At 43.7% G+C, this 17,788-nt stretch overlaps 1 protein-coding gene across 2 annotated transcripts; it reads right to left on the reverse strand.

Moving 5' to 3' along the window:
- Nucleotides 1-217: 217 nt before the first annotated feature.
- LOC137892476 (desmoplakin-A-like) lies at nt 218-17,389 on the reverse strand. 2 transcript variants are annotated; one of them, XM_068737635.1, is made up of 24 exons: nt 17,022-17,389; nt 15,563-15,647; nt 15,230-15,348; nt 14,772-14,916; nt 12,454-12,579; nt 12,221-12,280; nt 11,940-12,107; nt 11,665-11,769; nt 11,484-11,579; nt 11,272-11,397; nt 10,920-11,072; nt 10,672-10,826; nt 10,148-10,274; nt 9,779-9,965; nt 9,389-9,666; nt 9,070-9,251; nt 8,788-8,926; nt 7,751-7,944; nt 7,461-7,623; nt 7,027-7,110; nt 6,807-6,914; nt 6,418-6,516; nt 5,786-6,283; nt 218-3,959 (listed from the first exon to the last, which is right to left on the reverse strand). In XM_068737635.1, the coding sequence occupies exons 1-24, from the start codon at nt 17,264-17,266 to the stop codon at nt 735-737; spliced, it is 6,867 nt and encodes a 2,288-aa protein (XP_068593736.1). In that variant the 5' UTR covers nt 17,267-17,389; the 3' UTR covers nt 218-734. The 2 variants fall into 2 exon arrangements, with proteins under 2 accessions (XP_068593736.1, XP_068593735.1); XM_068737634.1 differs by having other exon boundaries at nt 4,469-6,283.
- Between the last annotated feature and the right edge of the window lie 399 nt (nt 17,390-17,788).

Below are 17,788 nucleotides of genomic sequence, written 5' to 3' on the forward strand. Positions count from 1 at the left end.
TACAACACTACAGTCCTGCTTGTATTATACTATAAAATATACAATTTTGTTTCCCACCTCTCTGGTGTGCTTAGAGGGCTACAGGCTTGCAATTGTAGTTTTAGCATGACAATTAGCGCCATCCACAGGTAACAATGGATACTGCTCTCTCCTCATGCAGTGAACATGTTCAGCTTTTAATGCACAGACGTCCAGCTAGTAAATGAATGAATCAAAATTGTGGTGACAACTTTATTTTCAATTATGTGAGAATAACATTTTAGTGGCAAGGAATTTTCATTGTTGATCATTACATTGTCAAGTCAGTATTTTAAGCTAAACTTCAGCATTTGCAATTAACAAAACATTTTTTTCAAAAACATGAATGAAAAACAACATAAATCAAGGTGCAAAATTTGGAATAAACAATAGGAAACTTAATTTTGACTGCATGCTGAAGCTGAGGTGAACAAGCATATTTTCTAAAAACAAATTGTTAAATTCCCCCCAAAAATCGCTATATTAAAATGAGCTATGACAAATATATTCATTCAGCATATATGCTTTAGAAGTATTAATCATACTCTGTATTAAGTTGAATATTGAAACACTAAAACACCAAAAACTGCACTCAAGCAAAATAATTCAGGTATTCAGTATTTTAACAAACCTCCCAAAATCTCATAGGTAGCAGAAAAACATTTAGAAAAGCAAACTGCTGGTAATAACTAGTCTAGTTTTTTTTACGGTGTGTATTAAAAGTGATCGTTGGTGCTATAGCTGGTACTGTTGGAGGAGAAGTTATAGGTGACAGTTGAGGAATAATCCACACTGCCTCTACGAGATCCACTCCTGGAGCCGGCTAGGGAACCAGCCCTGGACCCAGAGCGAGATCCCGGGTTAGAGACATTGTAAGGGCTGCTGATTCCCTTGGAGGAGATTGAAGTGGCCTGCAGCATCTTCATACCATTGCTTTCTTCCACCATGCAGCTGTCCATGGCCTCCTTGTAGGAGATCTTCAGTTTGGTCTTGGGACAGGTCAAGTTCTTCAGGTGGTTCCGTGTATTCTGAAGCTTCTGGGCCCCTTGACCATCCAGCCAGCCTCTGCGGATAGCTTCTTCGATAGTGACACGACGTCCAGTGCCAGGCTCTATCAGGCCTCCAGTCAGGTACTGAAACTCCAAAAATCTCTGGCCAGCTTCATAGGGCAACCATGTCTCCTTCACTGCCTCTGCTACCGACATCTTTCTCTTAGTCTTCACATCCTCAAAACCAACAAAGGCTTTCTGGGCAGGTTTCAGCTTAGCACCCATGCTGTCATCGATGATACTCTGATGGACAGCATCCTGCAGCGACAGTCTCTCACCGGTGGCAGGGTTGATGATACCACCTGTGCATGTCTGGGCCTCCAGTAGCCTTTGTGCTGTAATAGTGTCAACGATGCCTCTTCGGAGCCCTTCAGACAAAGTGATTTTCTCCAAGGTCTCTGTGTCAAATATAGCCGCCACAGGGCTGTGGTCATCGAACATCTCAGGGGGGGAAACAGTAATCGAAATACTGTTGAAGCGTTTACGAACGGTAGGAGAAGAAGGCGCAAGCTGGGTGGGACTGCTGCAGGTGACCATGTCATCAACATTGCTGGCCGCAATGGTCATCTCTGTGCTGCTGGTTCTGCTGGTAATTTGGTCAGCGAACTGGGTCAATGTTAGTGTTCCGGCACGATACTGATCCAAAGCCTTGTGGTCAATGACACCGCGTTTAATGCAGTCCTGGATGTCATACTGGGTTCCTGTTTTCCTGTCCACTATCACCAAACGTGCAGAGCCATCAGACCCCGTGATAGTTATTTCCTCCCACTCGCCCTCCTGCTCCGATAACTCCAGGAAAGTGTCGTAGTCAATTAGCTCCCGGTGATAGGCCTCTCGCACTGACATCTCCAGCCCAGAGTCTGGGTCAACGATCACAACTCGCCTCTTGCGAAGGACATTGCTGCGGCTCTCCTGTGACTTCTGGAGCTTCTTCTTGTCTTTTAGCTGCAGGAGTATTAGGCCTGTCTTGCGATCTGTCATGCACCTGTCCTTAAGTTGAAGATATGTCAGGTTCTCTTTAGTATTAGGGTCAAAGAACCCTTTTGTGTCATCTCCTTCATAAGTTAGGATCTCATTCATCTCCTCATCAAAATATCCCCTTTTATAGGCAACAGCAACATCAATACGGTGGCTCTCTTTGGGGTCAATAATCCCACCACTGGCAATTTGGGCCTCCAGAAGACGGATTCCATGACCTTTCTCAATAAGATCTTTCTCAATAGCCTGGAAGAGGGAGATTGTCTTTCCTGTGGATGGGTCTTTGTATCCAGTTACTGCCCTCTCTGCCGACAACAGCTTATTCTTAAACTCTTTTCCTATCAGGCCTCTCTTTGTGGCCTCCTCTACTGTCAAGAACACATTGTTGACTGGATCGACAATGAAGCCAGAAGCAGCTTGGGCCTCAAGAAGCTCCAGGGTGGTTCCTCTCATGAGCAGGCCTTCCTTCATTGCCTGATAAAAGGGCATTATTTGGTCATTGGCTTCATCATAGATCCCCGCAATGCAGGTAGAGCCATAGAGATAGGACTTTAGTTTGTCTTCAATTTCTCTGCTGGTGAGCTTGCCCTCGCTGAGCTTCACCAAATCAGTTTCATCCAGCAGTTCAGATTTGATGAGCTCTGCCACAGAGACTTCGCCACGGAGACCCTTCACTGTCATGGGCTTTTCCGGACCACAGAGCAGAAGCAGGCCAGAAACAGGTTCCACTGTGCACTTCTTCCTGAGGTCATTATAGGTTATCTCTTCTCCAGTCACTGGCTCCAGGTAGCAGGTGGGTTTTTTGCCCAAAGCCCTGTAGAGATCCTCATCAATAAGATTGCGATCCAAGGCCAGGTCTTTTGGAAGGAATACACTCAGGACAGGGTCCAATATACCTCCCACAGACTCCTGAGCCTGGAGCAAGCGGATGGCTGTGTTTTTGTTCACGCGGCCCTGTTTACAAGCCTGACCCACAGATAACACTTTGCCAGTGTATGGATCTTTGAAGCCTGTGCTAGCTGCTTCAGCTGTCAGCAGGGTGTCTCTGTCTTCGGTGTCTACAATCCCTCTTGAGCAGGCAGTATCAACAGGCATCTTTTCATTAAGTGTGGGGTCAACTATGTAGCCTGTTGCAGCTTGAGCTTCCAGGAGCATGATGGTGCTCTCTTTGCTGAGGAGCTCCTTGTTTTTTGCTTCAGTGAATGGCATTTTCCCTTGGGAACCTGTTGTCATGCCAGCAATGATGCCGGTACCCTTTAGACTAAGCTGGATGTCCACAGCTACCTCATCCACGCTCTTTTTTCCATTTAGGAGCTGGTCTAGTGTGGCTTTACTGATTATGCCACAGTCGCAAAGCTGGTGGGCTGTGACTTTGCGACGCACCCCGTCAAATATCAGCTTGGATGGATCGATTGTTGGGACCTTTGCATCCGTCTGGGTCTGCCGGGTCAGAGTGTTGGGTTTCTGCTGCAGCCTCTGTATCTCTCTCTCCAGGGCATCTCTCTTGAGAGCCAGGTCTGAAGCCTCCTTTTCTGAGATCGACAAGCGACTCTTGTACCTCTCCTCAACACTCTTAAGCTCCCTCATGAGCCTCTCGATCTCGTTCTTCAGGGAGAGCCTGTCTTGATCAGCCTTGTCTCTTTCCGATTCAAACCTCTTGATGTCGCTGTCTCGGAGCTCATACTGGCTCTTAAAATAGTTGAAATCCTTGAGGACGGCATTCTTTTCATCCTGCAGCCGCTGTTTGTTGCGGAGCTCGGTCTCTAGAGTGAGCTTGATGCGAGTGAGCTCCTCCTCTATGCGCAGCTGACGAGTCTTGTCCTGCTCCAGCAGTTTCAGCTTGGACAGCAAACTGTCCCTCTCCAGCAGCACCTCGCTGTATTGGCTTTGGGAATCATGCATCCTCATGGATGTCTAGGGAGAGACAAGAAAACACATTATTATACCTATAAAGAAATGCCAATAAAACCATTTTGCCAAGACCCACAATTCTAATGCATTAATTACATGTGGCATTCCTTTACAGCATTATAAGGGCTTATCAACATATTTTTCATCAATATCTATTTAAATTGTGATGTCACCAATCACTAATTGAATGTTTAGAAATCATTCAGCTGTACTGTCTGAACCAATTTATAATCTAAAAAGATGTGTACATTATGTTCATTATTTTAATAAGTATGCATTAATTAAATGATTGTTCAGTACCACAATGTGGAATGTTAAAGGTTGAAAAGATAAAGCATTTGTAAGTAAGTGCATTTCATGCAAAACACCTAAAATAAGCAATGTGCCACTAATGCAACCGGGCCACTTTTAAAACATGCTCAGTGTTAATACATCTATAGCCGTTGCATGCAAAAGCAGAAAAAAATGGGTTGAGTTATGTGGAGATGATCCTTCAGTGCAATCAAAAATACCTCAATAGATTGTTTTTGGAATTTGTCTATTTCCAGTTTAAGCTTTTCTCTCTCCCTGGTCAGGTCACTGAGGACAGTCTGGAGCTCCGTGGTCCTCTTGGTGCTACTCTGAAGTTGGACATGCAAGGCTGAGATCTGGGTGGCACTCTCTCCGTCGATACTGTCCTTGCTAAGCTTCAGCTCATCCCTCTCCTGTTTAACTGCCCTCAGCTCCTCCTCCAGCCTCAGTCTCTCCTTCGTCAGGTTCTGCGTCAGAGTCTTCAGCTTTTCGATCTCTGCAGTGTATTCGTTAAGCTGCCGGCTCTTCTCCTCAATAGTTTTATACAGGCTCTCATTCCGTTGGTTGAGCTCACAAATTCGAGCCTGTTCCTGCTGGAGCTTCTGTTTGAGTGTCTTCAGCTCGGCTGAGACAGCTGCCAGCTCCTGCTTGGTGACTTTATGCTCCCTCAGACTCTTGTCCAGAGCCTCCTGGAGAGCGCTGAGGTCCTGCTCATACTTCCTTCCATAGTTGGACGTCTCCAGCTGGATAGATTTCAGTGTGGTAATTGTGGTGGTGTGCTCTCTGCAGGTATGTGTCATCCTCTCTAACTCTGCCTCCATTCTCTTCCTACGCGTGAACTCCTCCTGGGTTGCCTTCTTTTGCTTCTCCAACTCAGCTTCCGTTCCATCCAGAGAGCACTGAAGTTCCCGGATACGGCTCTGCAGCCTGACAGAACTCTGCTCAACCTTGGTTTTCTCGCTGGTCTGCTTCTCCAGCTCCACACGGGTGATGCGGATTTCCTGCTCGGACACTTTAAGCTTGTTAATGGACTCCAGATACGAGGCGTTCTTTGCCTTCAGATCTGCCTCAGCCTGTTTCAGGTGATTGATCTCCAGTTCCAGAGATCTCCTCTTCTTCCCCTCCTCCTCCAGGTTAAATGTTAGCATGCTGATCTGCCTGGACTTTTCCTGAGTGTTTTTGATGGCCTCCTTTAGTTTGAGCTCAGCATCTCCTCCCTGCTGCATGAGTGTTCTCAGCTGAACCTCCAACTCACTGCGTATCCTTGTTTCTTGTACCACCGAGGCCCTCTGCTGGCTGGCCTCCTGCTCTGCTCTGCTTTTCTGCTCTTCTGTGTGAGCAATGGACTGCCTCAGTCTCCTCAGCTCCTCCTCGAGGTCTCTCTTCTCAGAGGTGAGTCTGTCAACTTGCAGTCTCAGCTCTGCCGTGTCTTCTTCTTTCTGTTGTGATGCTTTCAGGATCGTCGTCTTGGTGACGTGGATCTCCGTCTCGTATGTCTGCTTAAGTTGATTAACCTCCTGGGTGCACTGTGTTCTTACCTTTGAGATATCTGATTCAGCATTTCGTCGACGTGCCGCTTCCTCATCTAGCAGTATCTTCATCCTCTCCAGTTCACGTTCCTTGTCCTTCACAGACTTTTCCAGGTCAATCTTGGTCCAGTTGAGTTCTTCCAGTTCTTTCTGTCTGCGGCGAACAGCCGCCTCATACTCTTCTTGCTGGCTGGTGTAGCGCTCCTCTGCCAACCTTCTTTTCCTCTTTTCTTCATCCAGTTGGTACTTAATTTGGGTCAGCTGGTCATTGAGCTCTTGAAGCTGGCTGTGTGTGCTAGCCAGGCTGTCCTTGGTAGCGTTAACTTGTATTGCCGTGGTTCTCTTGACTTCTTCAACAGAAATGAGCTCGTTTTGTGATTGACTGAGCTCCAGCTTGTAGCGGGCCAAAGCATCCTCCAGAGACTTGTTTTTCTGGTTGCGATCCTGGACGTCGTCCTTCAGACGCCTCAGTTCCTCCTCCAACATCTCGATCTTGGTGTTTCTGATCTGAAGAGAGCATTGACAAAAAACAGAAAGAGCCTCAGTCACCTACTTTCATATTATAGAACAAACCTATATGCTATTTTTTATCATACTATTCATTTTACCAACACAATATCCTTGACAAATGCGATCCCTACCTTCAGCTCTTCCATGTTCTTCAGCAGCTCCCCTAGGAACCTGTAGTAGTCACTAGAGCGGGTGAGTAGCTCTATGTAGTGAGACTGGAGGTCAGCCGCCTGAAGGGAGTTAAAATGAGTGGATGAATACAGATGTTAAATATTCTCGTGTTAATTACATGCCAGTGAGAACGTTAACAGACAGATGCATTTAAGGAATTGATCGTTAAATTGGTTGTATCACATAATACAAAGGACGTAACCATTGTTTAATTTATATTTAAGATAAGATAGTAATTTATTAGTCCCACATCATGGATAAACAAGTAAATAGTAGTAATAACTAAGGTATACCAATAATTAACAGCAAATTGGTTTAATGTGGCTTAATGGAGAGGCACTCCTCATACCTCTTGTCTAACCGCAGAAGCGGGCGACTGCAGCATCGTTCTCTTGATAGGAATATTAAGCAGAGTTTCCAGGCCTGCACTGTAGGAAGCCAGCTGCAGCTCGTAGTCCTGAAAACCCACAACACAACATGGACTTCATTATTTTGCACCACGCATGTTTGGGCTCATCCGCTTGTTGACGCGTGTGAAATGGTTTTATGCACATGAACTGATGACTTACCTTAATGGAGACAGCGCAGGTGTCTGCGTTTTTCTGCACAACTTCTACTTTCTCTTGCTTTCCTTTAATTTCAGTGTGAAGCGCCTGTGCAGTCAGCAAAAAGGGGGCATTAAATTCACCGATTAAATCGGACATGACACTGTTCAGTCTTTGCTTCTTCTGAGACATCCATCATTTTGTTATACAAGAATTTTAATGAAATTATTATAAGCGACTACTCAACAAATGTATTTGCTTGGTCTTAAGGGTTGAGGAACAAAGAACATGTTTGCACACTTTTCACTTATGCTGCTGTATAATGTATGAAATCCACACACCTACACCAATGCTCACAATGTCTCAATTTGAGTGTAAATGGCGGATATTTCCAATTCAAAATCAAATCAAATCCGTGATTGATTACAATCTGTTGACGTAAACAAGGAGAGACGTGCCTTCTGCTGGTTGAGGTGGTCCATTAGAGTCTGAATGTCGCTGAGTTTAACCGTCTGGAGTGTGTCCTGGCGCTTCCTGGCATTGTCTATCCACTGTTGTAGGAGAGTGCTGCTCTGCTGATAATGACTCAGCTGTTTCTCCTGCTTCTCCAAGTCCCACACTCTGTGGAGGAAAGAGTGGGAGGAAGAGGAAGGGACGAACAGATGTTTTTAATGTCAATGTTGAACGGAGGATGTGGAGAACTATTCACGGGTATTGAAGGAATGTGCACATGAACAGATGATCCCACCTGCTGTCAATCTGGGTTTGGATGCGGCGCCAGCGGTCAGACATCTGACCCACCAGGTCTGAGTACTTGGACAAGTCCCCGTCACACTTGTGGAAGGTCTCTGAGATTTGACCATTCCAGTGCACCGCTTTAGCCAGGTCAGAATCCATAGCGGTCAGCAGGTCTCTTTTTTGCTCCAGATCACTCTTCATTTGCTTTAATAGACAATCACAAAATAGATTCAAATTCTTCATTTTATGACCACGCATCCTATTTAAGCCTTATTTATATCTAGAGGTGGGCGCTATGACAATAAGTATGTGATATGATTGTTTTTTTGTCAGAGAATGGCTATGGTTATGTCAGTGGTGAAGAAGTATTCAGATCCTTTACTGAAGTAAAAAATAGCAATACTCTAGTTCATGTCCTGCATTGGAAATGTTACTTAAAGGCGCAGTGTGCAGGATTAAGTAAAAGGGTTATCAGCAAAATGTCCCGAAAGTATCAAAAGTAAAAGCCCTCATAATGCAGAAAGAAGTGTTATGCTTCAATATATTGGATTATTATTATTTCTTTTATTTTTAACTGAATTGTAGTGGAGTACAAGTAGCATTAAATGGAAATACTCAAGTACCACAAATTTGCACTCAAGTACTTGAGTAAATGTACTTTGTCAGAGTCACACCACTGGGTTTTGTCATGTGACCCAAGTGTGGAACCTAAGTTTGTGATAACAAGTTGTTGCACACGGGAGTGTGGATTAGAACCCATTCCAGTCGCTGTGGACTGAAGAGACATAAAGACTGTGAGATGCGGTTGAAAGCTCAGGAAAAAAAAGTTGATAAGTAAACCTTTGAGTTACTATTATTTTTTTCACAAACGCTGTTTCCAAGGGCAAGAATGATCTTCTGTGTAGGAGATGGTTTACTACTAAGTGTGGTCTTTGTAGGACAAAGAGGATTCAGTAAGCGCTACTAATTAATGTAATTTGTCCTAAAGTCCTGAAACTGGAACGCAAGAGACTGCAGTTCAAACTAGATATAGAAAATGTGTCAAACCTTTAGGGTGCTCCGATAGTTTTCCACCTCCCGAAGGTCCAGAGAGGCGGTCTCCTTCTCTGTCAGCCGGGCTTCGTGGACTTTAATGATATCTTCAGCCTGGAGAAGGCTCTGGAGCAAGTCCTTAAGAGCTGACAGCCTGTTAACGACACAAAGCCATCACATTAAATGGACTCTTTCTTGTAAATTGCTTTCATTTACATTTAATTTTGTTTGTGCAGTATTTTCTAAATAATTGTGGAATGGATAAAAAGGTGATGCGATCAGACTACAATAATGCACCTTTGATGGTAGGCCGGGTAGAGACCCTGCAGGCCTCCCAGTTTCTGGTTGATGATTTCCAGTTCAGAGCGGAGGAACTTGGCTTGCTCGGAGTCGGCAGGTATCCCTTCTAGCTGCTTTATAATCTGTTCTCTTAGTCGCAGGTACTCATCATGAATGGAGTCCAAGTCTTGGTGCACAGTCTGGATACCAATGTTTAAAAAACAAGTTACATTTGGCATTATCACTTGTTTCCTATCTATATTTTGCACATTTTCAAAGGTAGCCAAGAAGAACCTAACTTTTATTTGGATAGAACAATAAAAGAAAAGTTACACACCTGCAGCTTCTGGATGTGCACTGAGCACTCGTGCACACTGTTGTCCCCCAGGGGAACGTGGAGATGACTGGTGAGACCGGACTCCGCCAGCTCCAGCCTGCGTCGAAGTTCTTGCAGACTACTGAGCAGGGTAAGGCTGAGGGTGGAGCTGGCTGGGGGAGGCTGAGAAGTGACCTTGATGACAGTGGTCTTGGGGATCTTGGGGATCTTGGGAGACGCAGGCTTGGCGGTGTTTGGTTTTGGGGGTTCAGGCTTCACCACTTCATCCCCTTTATTGTCTGGTGGAACATTAGAATAACATTAATGTATAGTGAGGGGGAAAAAAGCAGTAGTTTTGCAAATGTAGTGGACTGGCAATTTAAGGATTAGTTAAAAACATTAAACACTCACTGTAAGCAGGCAGCTGGACAATCAGGGTATCGTAGTGGTTCTGGGCTTTATCAAAGTGGCCCTGGATAGTTTTCTTCTCCTCTTCCCCAAACATATCAGAACCTTGGCTGGTACGCAGGAACTCTTGGTAGTGAGTCTCCAGTCTTTTGATGATAGTGCGGTACTCCTCAGGACGCATCTTAGACAGCTGAGAGACAATGGAGAGGAGTCAGGTTAAGTAAGAGTCACAGGAGGTAAGCAAATACAGAGTTTCGAGTTAAGCCAGAAACAAAATCGAATTCGACTTTTCTTGGTTTTAAAAATAGTGAGTTATTGTAGCAGCAAAACTCAGAATTGGCTACGTTTGTTGCAGTCTTTGCGATATCTTACCATGCTGACAGTGAGGGAGCTGATATAATTCATGTCTTTGAGGCAGTATTGCCAGGAGATGAGGCTCTTGATGTTGATGTAGAGCTGATTCCAGATGCTCATGATGGCTTCATAATACTGCTCATTCCTAGGGGAAGCACAAGCCATGAATATGCAGACACTACATGATAAACATTATGAAATATTTATCAAAATGTTTCCCACGTTTTCATTTTAACGGAAAAACTACTTGCTCCTTTTTGGTATCAGCTTATTTTCTGACCGCTTAAGGCCTTTGAAACAGTTACACAGTAAAGGACTTGAGGCTTGTAAAAACCTTTTAGAATCTATTGGACAATGTCAACAAAATAAATATGACTTTCCCAAAAGGAATGCTGTTTTTTCTATCTAGCTCCGGGAAATGTGATGTATCCAATATATTCATTACATGATAAATCCCCTTGAGCTGACACATTTTGAACCGCCCCGACCAAAAGGATTTGCCGCAGATCTACACCGGTCTACATTGACTGAACGGTTCTTACTTGTTGGCGAGGCCGATGCTGAGCGGGTTCGGTGGGGGGATCTTCAGGCACACAGAGGGAATCAACATGTCCATGCCTCCGGGTCCGGTCACCAGCCACTTGCTGCGCTGCGAGTTATCCTTCAGGATGCCTTCATTCCCTTTTAGAATTCCTTTCTGAAGCACAAAGCAGAAGAGACGCTGAGTTACACTTTGAACATTCCACTTCATACTCATGTGTGTGAGTGTGAGAGAGAGCATGCACCCCACCTGGTCTTGTTTAAAGTCACATATGGCCTGGACCATGACGGGGCTGCTGCTCTTCTCCTCGGGGTTGCGAGGCTTCAGCCTGACAATGGTCTTAGACTTGTTGACCAGACTTTGGACCTGCCTCTTATTCTCCATCACACGCTCCTTCTCTCTCTGTGAACATGCAGATATCAGACACTCAGCCACTATGCACTGCAACTATACAACATGAATGCAGACATTCAGAAGCCTTCCACTTAGTCTCTGGAAAGAAAAAGAAAAAAAAAATGGCGGAACCAGTTCACCAGACTTTTAAATGATTTAAACCTGTCACTCGACAGAACAAATTGTTTGAGCATGAGCGTGATGATACCTCCAGGTTTCTCAGGAGTTCAGTGAGGTTATCCAGCGGGGTGTTCTTGTCACACGTGAACTTGTTTCGGATGGACTCGTGCTCTCTCTGCAGCTTTGCGTAGGTCTCGTTGGCCTCCTTGAAAAACTGAAAGAGGCAGCAAAAGGCTTTGATCAGCGTTCATGCGTCAAAACATACAGGGCACTACTTTCACCGCAGGGCCGAGCGCTTACTTGGCTGTAGGCCGCATTGTCCTTCAGGTGGATGTCGATACACTTGGTGATCTGGAGCAGCCAGCTCCACTGGGTCTGTAAGGTGTCCATGTAGGCCTGTGGGCACACACACAGTCGTCAATGCAAAGCCAAATGAATAGCTGGCTGTTTAGGTTAGCAAGAACACCCAGAAACACCTTACCTCAATCTTATCAGAGGCGGGGTGGTTGTTGTTCAGGAGTCCATCTGCTTTCACCTTCAGCTTGTTTAGCTCCTTCTCTTTCTCCTCCAGGTCTCTCATCATTCCCTGTCAGGAGAACGGAATGTAAGGGAAGCTTTTGTCTCTTGAGCGCTAACATAATTCTAAATAAGATTCGAACGGTATAGGAAATAAAACACATCAGATATTGAGGGTATGATCACGTCCATAAACTAAGACAGAAACCATCAACCCAGGAGAAAAGAGGAGGTCCTTACTGAGTAGCTCTCCTGCTTCCTGGGGATGTACTGGTCAATGTTCTTGTCTCCCCAGTCGAACATGAGCTCTTCCTCCTCTCTCTCATTCACCCACATGATGGCTCGGGAGATCTCGTTGATGATGCCCTGGAGCGCACGCAGCTGTTGCACACGGCTGTCCGACATTTTCTGAGACAGACACAAGGTAACGTATAATTATGATAGAAAGTAACAGTAGAGCAGCTGATATTGACAAAGTAAAAAAAGTATTTTTTTTTTTTCATAAAAGGGTTCGGTTCTACCTGCAGGCTTTCCCATTCTTGTTCCAGCATGGACAGGTTGTACTTGTCGCCCCTCATGTTCTAAAAAAAAAGTAGAGATTTTGTTTTTTTGCTTGCTTTTTAATAAGATTACAACGCTTTTGTGCACATCATGCATAGATAACCTTAACAAACAAGACGTATAAAGAAACCAGTCCAAAGTAAAAAAAAAAAAAAGCCACTAAGAAGAACTTCAAAACAGGATGACCACTCACCAGTTCATCTCTGGCACGGTCTACTTCCTGACTCCTCTGGACAGAGCTGTGGTTTTTGTTGTGGCTTTGGATTTGCTTTTCTATAGTTTCAGAGTCATCTCCCCATGGAGCCGTCTCAATCATGCGCTACAAGATGCAAAATCGCAGTTTATTACCTTTTAAAATGCAATAAGCCCTAAACACAATTACAATATCAAAATCAACCTCAGTTGAGGCAAAATAACATGCTTAGTGGAACATTATTGTATAGTGTTTCATGAAATAACATATAATGTATGTATACAGATTAAAGATAATAAGGCTGGCATTATTACTTGTTGTTTTATATACAACAAACAATGCATAATCCGTCTCTCAATGGTTTCTAACCTCCCTAACGTGTCTGAGGCGCTGTAACTTATGCCTGTTCATTCCTCCTTTCAAAATAGGTCACAAATACATTGTTTCATTTTTAAGCGCTCAGTACTTCCTTAAATACCTGGGCACTGTTGTTTCAGCAAATGCAACTCAAACAAGAGTAAATCGTGAATTTGTCGGGGACTATTTTCAGCTGCGAAATAACAGACATTTGGTACCGTAGTGAATATTACGACAGCAGGGTATGAGGAAATAACTCAAAATATACTATCCCACTGCATCGATGTGGCTCATCGATGGGGATTTAATAGGTTTACAGTGAAGCTGGGGGCACAGAGGACTAAGCTCGATTTAAAAACAATAAAGAATACACAGAGAGCACTCCTTGTTCTTTAAGGCAACATTATTTTAACTCTCAACAGATACACTATGAATTCCCTGATGTCTTTCCCCTCTTTGTCCTCTAGGTGTCAGCATATAATCATTAAGTCCGTCGTTAAGCAGGAAACAATCTCAACTATTCCCCCCCTTGTTAGCAGCCCTGAGCTTTGATAAGTGCTCTGCCAGCAAACCGACCTCAGCCAGTCACTGCTCTCTACTCGCATTTTTTTCTCTCTCTCTCAAGGCTTTTGTTCTCTCACCACTCCCTTTTCCTTCATGACAGACTTGGCTGAAACTGTTTAGAGACTGTCTTTAGTAAAAGTTTTATGTTGGACTGTCGGCACAATGGCTAAAAGCAACGTCCGGCAGTAAATAGAGCCGCTAGGTACAGATGGCAGCAGTAAAGGTCATCCATTTCCCTTACAAAAAAAACCTCAATACCAAAAGAACAAAAACTGAGAATTTTTTTTTTGAAGTTTCTTTATCTGATGACGGGGGGGATGATTGATGAAACATAGTTTGAAGGGTGAGGCTTGAAGCGATGACAGAATGACAGGGTGTGTTTTTGGTCGGGTGGGGGGGCTGAGGAGGTAGAGAGGAGAAGGGCGTTTTCCCATGAGTGTGTTACAGTTCTGCTGAAATTCCCTGTCCCATAACAACTGAGTCAGTGGAGAGCGTCAGATTTCACACACCTTTACTTCTACTTTTCTTTTTGCTGCCACAGCTTCTTTATCGGCCTCCCTCTCTATCTCTCCGCTCGCCTCTCTCACCGTCTCTTTCTCAAATGGCAGAGCTCTTTCCTCTTCTTTGTTTCAATCCGTCTTCAACCCACCTCCCCTGGCCTCTTTCACTCGCGGATCAGGTTTTGGCAGCGTATCCAGATGGTTTCAGTTACAGGAGGTCAGAATAAGCGATAGGGTAAGTGCGTGCGTCCCCCCAACCCTCCACCCCTCGCTTCACGTAAAAAAAACGGAGAGCACACTAACCCGCCCAGGCATTCAGGCATGCACGGACACGCAGGTGCAACTATTCGTACTGCTCAAACAAGTTGGAAAACTATTGGGCACTGAGTTTTTTGTGGGCGATGCCGTCACAGAATGTGCCATCGTTTAATGACCATACAAAATAGTAATTACAAGTGAAATGTAAGTTAAAAAGATAACGTAAGTTTAAGTTTTTCATTTCACGTGAGTGAAGAGTTTTGTCAGTGAAGCAAATTACTCATACATTGGATTATTTCATATGTGATTCTACATATATTTATTATATTGTGCTGATGTATTCAATTCAATTCAATTTATTTTGTATTTCCCAAAATCACAAATTTGCCTCAGAGGGCTTTACAATCTGTACACATGCGACATCCTCTGTCCCGGGACCCTTACATCGGTACAGGAAAAACTCCCCCCAAAAAAACCTTTAACAGGGAGAAGTATCGAAACATTATTGTTATAATGTTGATTTCAACCTCATCACCTATATATATATATATATATATATATATATATATATATATATATATATATATATATATATCATATATTTTTTTCTTGTTTTTTTCTGACGTATGAAGAGCTCACCTTCTGTTGAGTGATCCAGGCCATGGCATCATTATAGATCCTCCCCCCTTCAAGGGAACCCACGCTGCCTCTGTTCCGTCTTATGGTCATACTACCGACTAGTTGCTGTTGCATCGCAGCATGCATGTGCTGGAACTGGTCGACGCTGTAGAGTTGCAGAAAAGAGGGAAAACACTTTGTGAATCTTCCGAGGGCCCACTGACAGCACCACATCAAAGAGCTCAGCTGGGCAAGGAGAGCTGAGAGGAATGTTCAGCGAGCATGAAACTCCTCAGAATGACTTTGTCTTTACATGGTTTGGTTCAACTACAAAAGGAAATCCAAACACTGGCACGTTTGTCCAGTGTACATACACGGTCATGAGTAGACACATGCAAATGCTAACACACAAAGGCGGCCAAACAAACTCACACTGCAATTTGCAAAAGCAAACAAACACACAATGCATCTTGCCTCACCTTCTGAAGATCTCATTGGGAATACGCATCTGCTGCAGCTCTCTGCCACAGAGCGTCATCTGCTCCATGCTTTCTGCAGCCATGTTCAACAGTTTGTCTGCCTCCCCAGCTGGACCCCCCTATAAAAGTCACACAGTACAGACACCGGCCTTTTGCAAAACTATGCTTCACTTTAACTGTGGCTGATGATATCGTCTTGAATCATATCTGATAATGGATGAATGTAAAACATTAGAACAATAAAGTCAACATTATTCTAGAGTGTATCAGTGCTCAGTGAAGACAAACACTTGAGATAAATGATGTTCATTGTAACGTGTGTGCTGCACTTACACCCTGGAGAATCATCTTTGCTCTCTGCAGGTATTCCTGGCACTGGCCTGTCAGGTACAACCCTTTTTGATGGACTGCCTGTGCACTACACATGGGGAAAAAAACAACAACAATACGTTTTCAGAGGTTGTAATGTAGCTTTAATTAATACCAATGTGTAAGGTGTTATCAAAGAATACGGTCTAAGACATATGCTGTTAGTATAGTTAATATAGTTACTAGATTGGTATAAATGCTCATAAATGATCATTGAATTTCATGGAAATTGAAATGAAAACATAAAATACCCTTTCTAGAATTTTAACAGTAGCTGCACGTAAACAAATAAGAAAAAAACCAGAGGCGCCACAACTAAGCAACCTGCAGGACACAATTAACAATCTATAAAATGGAGGTAATAAATCACAGAATTGGGAACCTAGCTAAGCACAGGAAACAAACATTATACAAAAACAGAAGATATTCCTTCCACCAAAAATCAAAGATATAACTACTGTTATTGTTATTACTATTTTTTTTTCAAGATGTTGGGATCATGGGGAGGGATAAACATTAGCTATTATAAAGTTATTTTGATACTTCTCCTTCTTTTCCAAAAGCTACTGCATGAGGGTCACAATTCAATAAATAAAGAGCAAAAAAAAACATGTATGTAAAACATGTGATAACAACTACAATATTATGCGTGAAAATCAATAAAAGAACAAAGTATTTCCCGGTAGAATAATCCTTTAAAAATGATCAACTTGTATTTCAATCCAACAAAAACTCATTCATTGTTTTTAGCCTGTCTATAGGTTGTGGGTTGGAAACAGGTCAACAAGGGGTCATCGATACAAAAACAAACCAACTCTTGACTTTCTCTCTCGTAACTCCCCCATACACACACATCATGTTTTGTTTTTTTTGTTTGTTTTTTAGTTTAACCTCTGTTCACCACGAGTTGAGCATTTAGAAAGACATTTTAAAAATGAAATAATTTAAAACGCTCTGAGACAGACGTCACTGTTGTAACATTAACATGTTATCATTAGACACCGACATCACGGTGACAGTGGGAGGCCTTCCAAAGGGTGTGTGTGCGCACGCATTCCCTTTATTGTACCTCAGAATATTGGGCAACAGATCAGAAGGGATTCAAATAGGATTACTAAAGAAAAGCAAATTAGAAAATGACATTTTTAGCCAAGAGGTCAACCCCTGGGATGCGATTGTTTGTGAAAGAACAGTTTCACCGGAAGTACAACAGAATACGTTGTGTTATTGTAGACAATTAGCTCTCCAGCGTTCATTAACCTGCCTAGGGTATCTAGTGGCCTTGCTGGCATTTTTCTTATTTTCCCAAATAGGTTTCATGGCTTTGTTAGCCTGAAAGAACAACATGATATCTATGCTTTATTTTTTACAAATACACTCTCGTGCTCTAAAACAAATTTCGAAGCAACAGGTAATACCTTACCTCAATCCGCCACCTCCACCCGCGCCCCCCATGCTCATAGCCATTTTCGGTGCGCCCCCTCCGTGCATGGAGCTCCTGGAGAAGGAGGTGTAGGAGTGCACGGCGTCGCCTCCTTGGTAGTCTCCATGGAATCCGTTTCCACCGGCGAACACGTCGTTTCTAAAACTTGCACTCGCCAAATCCGGTCGCGAGTTGCTTCTCTGGCCCATGGTGGGCAGCCTCGAATTGGAGCCGTACAAACTCATGTCTGCCGAGTAGTTGTTGTTTTTTAACGTTTTGCGAAAGTCTTAAGTTCGTTCCGCTCCGCTGTCCAGACAGAGGACACAACGCGCACCTCTCCCCTCCCCGTCTCCTGGCTGTTGCGCAGATAATGCTCTGCTGTGAATAGACGGAAGCTGGCCGCTTTTGGATAGAAACCACACCTTGCTGTGTTTACGAAACACTCCTGCACCCTCTGGCCTGTGTGGGAAGCTCGGGGCTTGGGCTGTCATTTCATTCTGCTGAAAAGTTATGCCGCAATCACAACTTGGATTCGTAAGTTGAATTATTATGAATTACAACATGTGTTTAACCATATGTAATAGGCGTAGTCCTGGGGAAAGTGACTTAAAAGGACAGCTCACACCAAAATCAAAAAAATGTATTTTGTCTCTTACCTGTAGAGCTATTTATCAATCTAGTTTGTTTTTTGGTGTGAGTTGCCCAGTTTTGGAGAAATCGTCCGTAGAGATGTCTGCCTTCAAAAATACACTTGATACACTCAAAAG

Source organism: Cebidichthys violaceus, unplaced genomic scaffold (assembly GCF_023349555.1).
Source record: "Cebidichthys violaceus isolate CVI_PGR_0920_01 unplaced genomic scaffold, fCebVio1.0.p SCAF_8, whole genome shotgun sequence".
In the NCBI taxonomy this organism is placed as follows: domain Eukaryota; kingdom Metazoa; phylum Chordata; class Actinopteri; order Perciformes; family Stichaeidae; genus Cebidichthys; species Cebidichthys violaceus.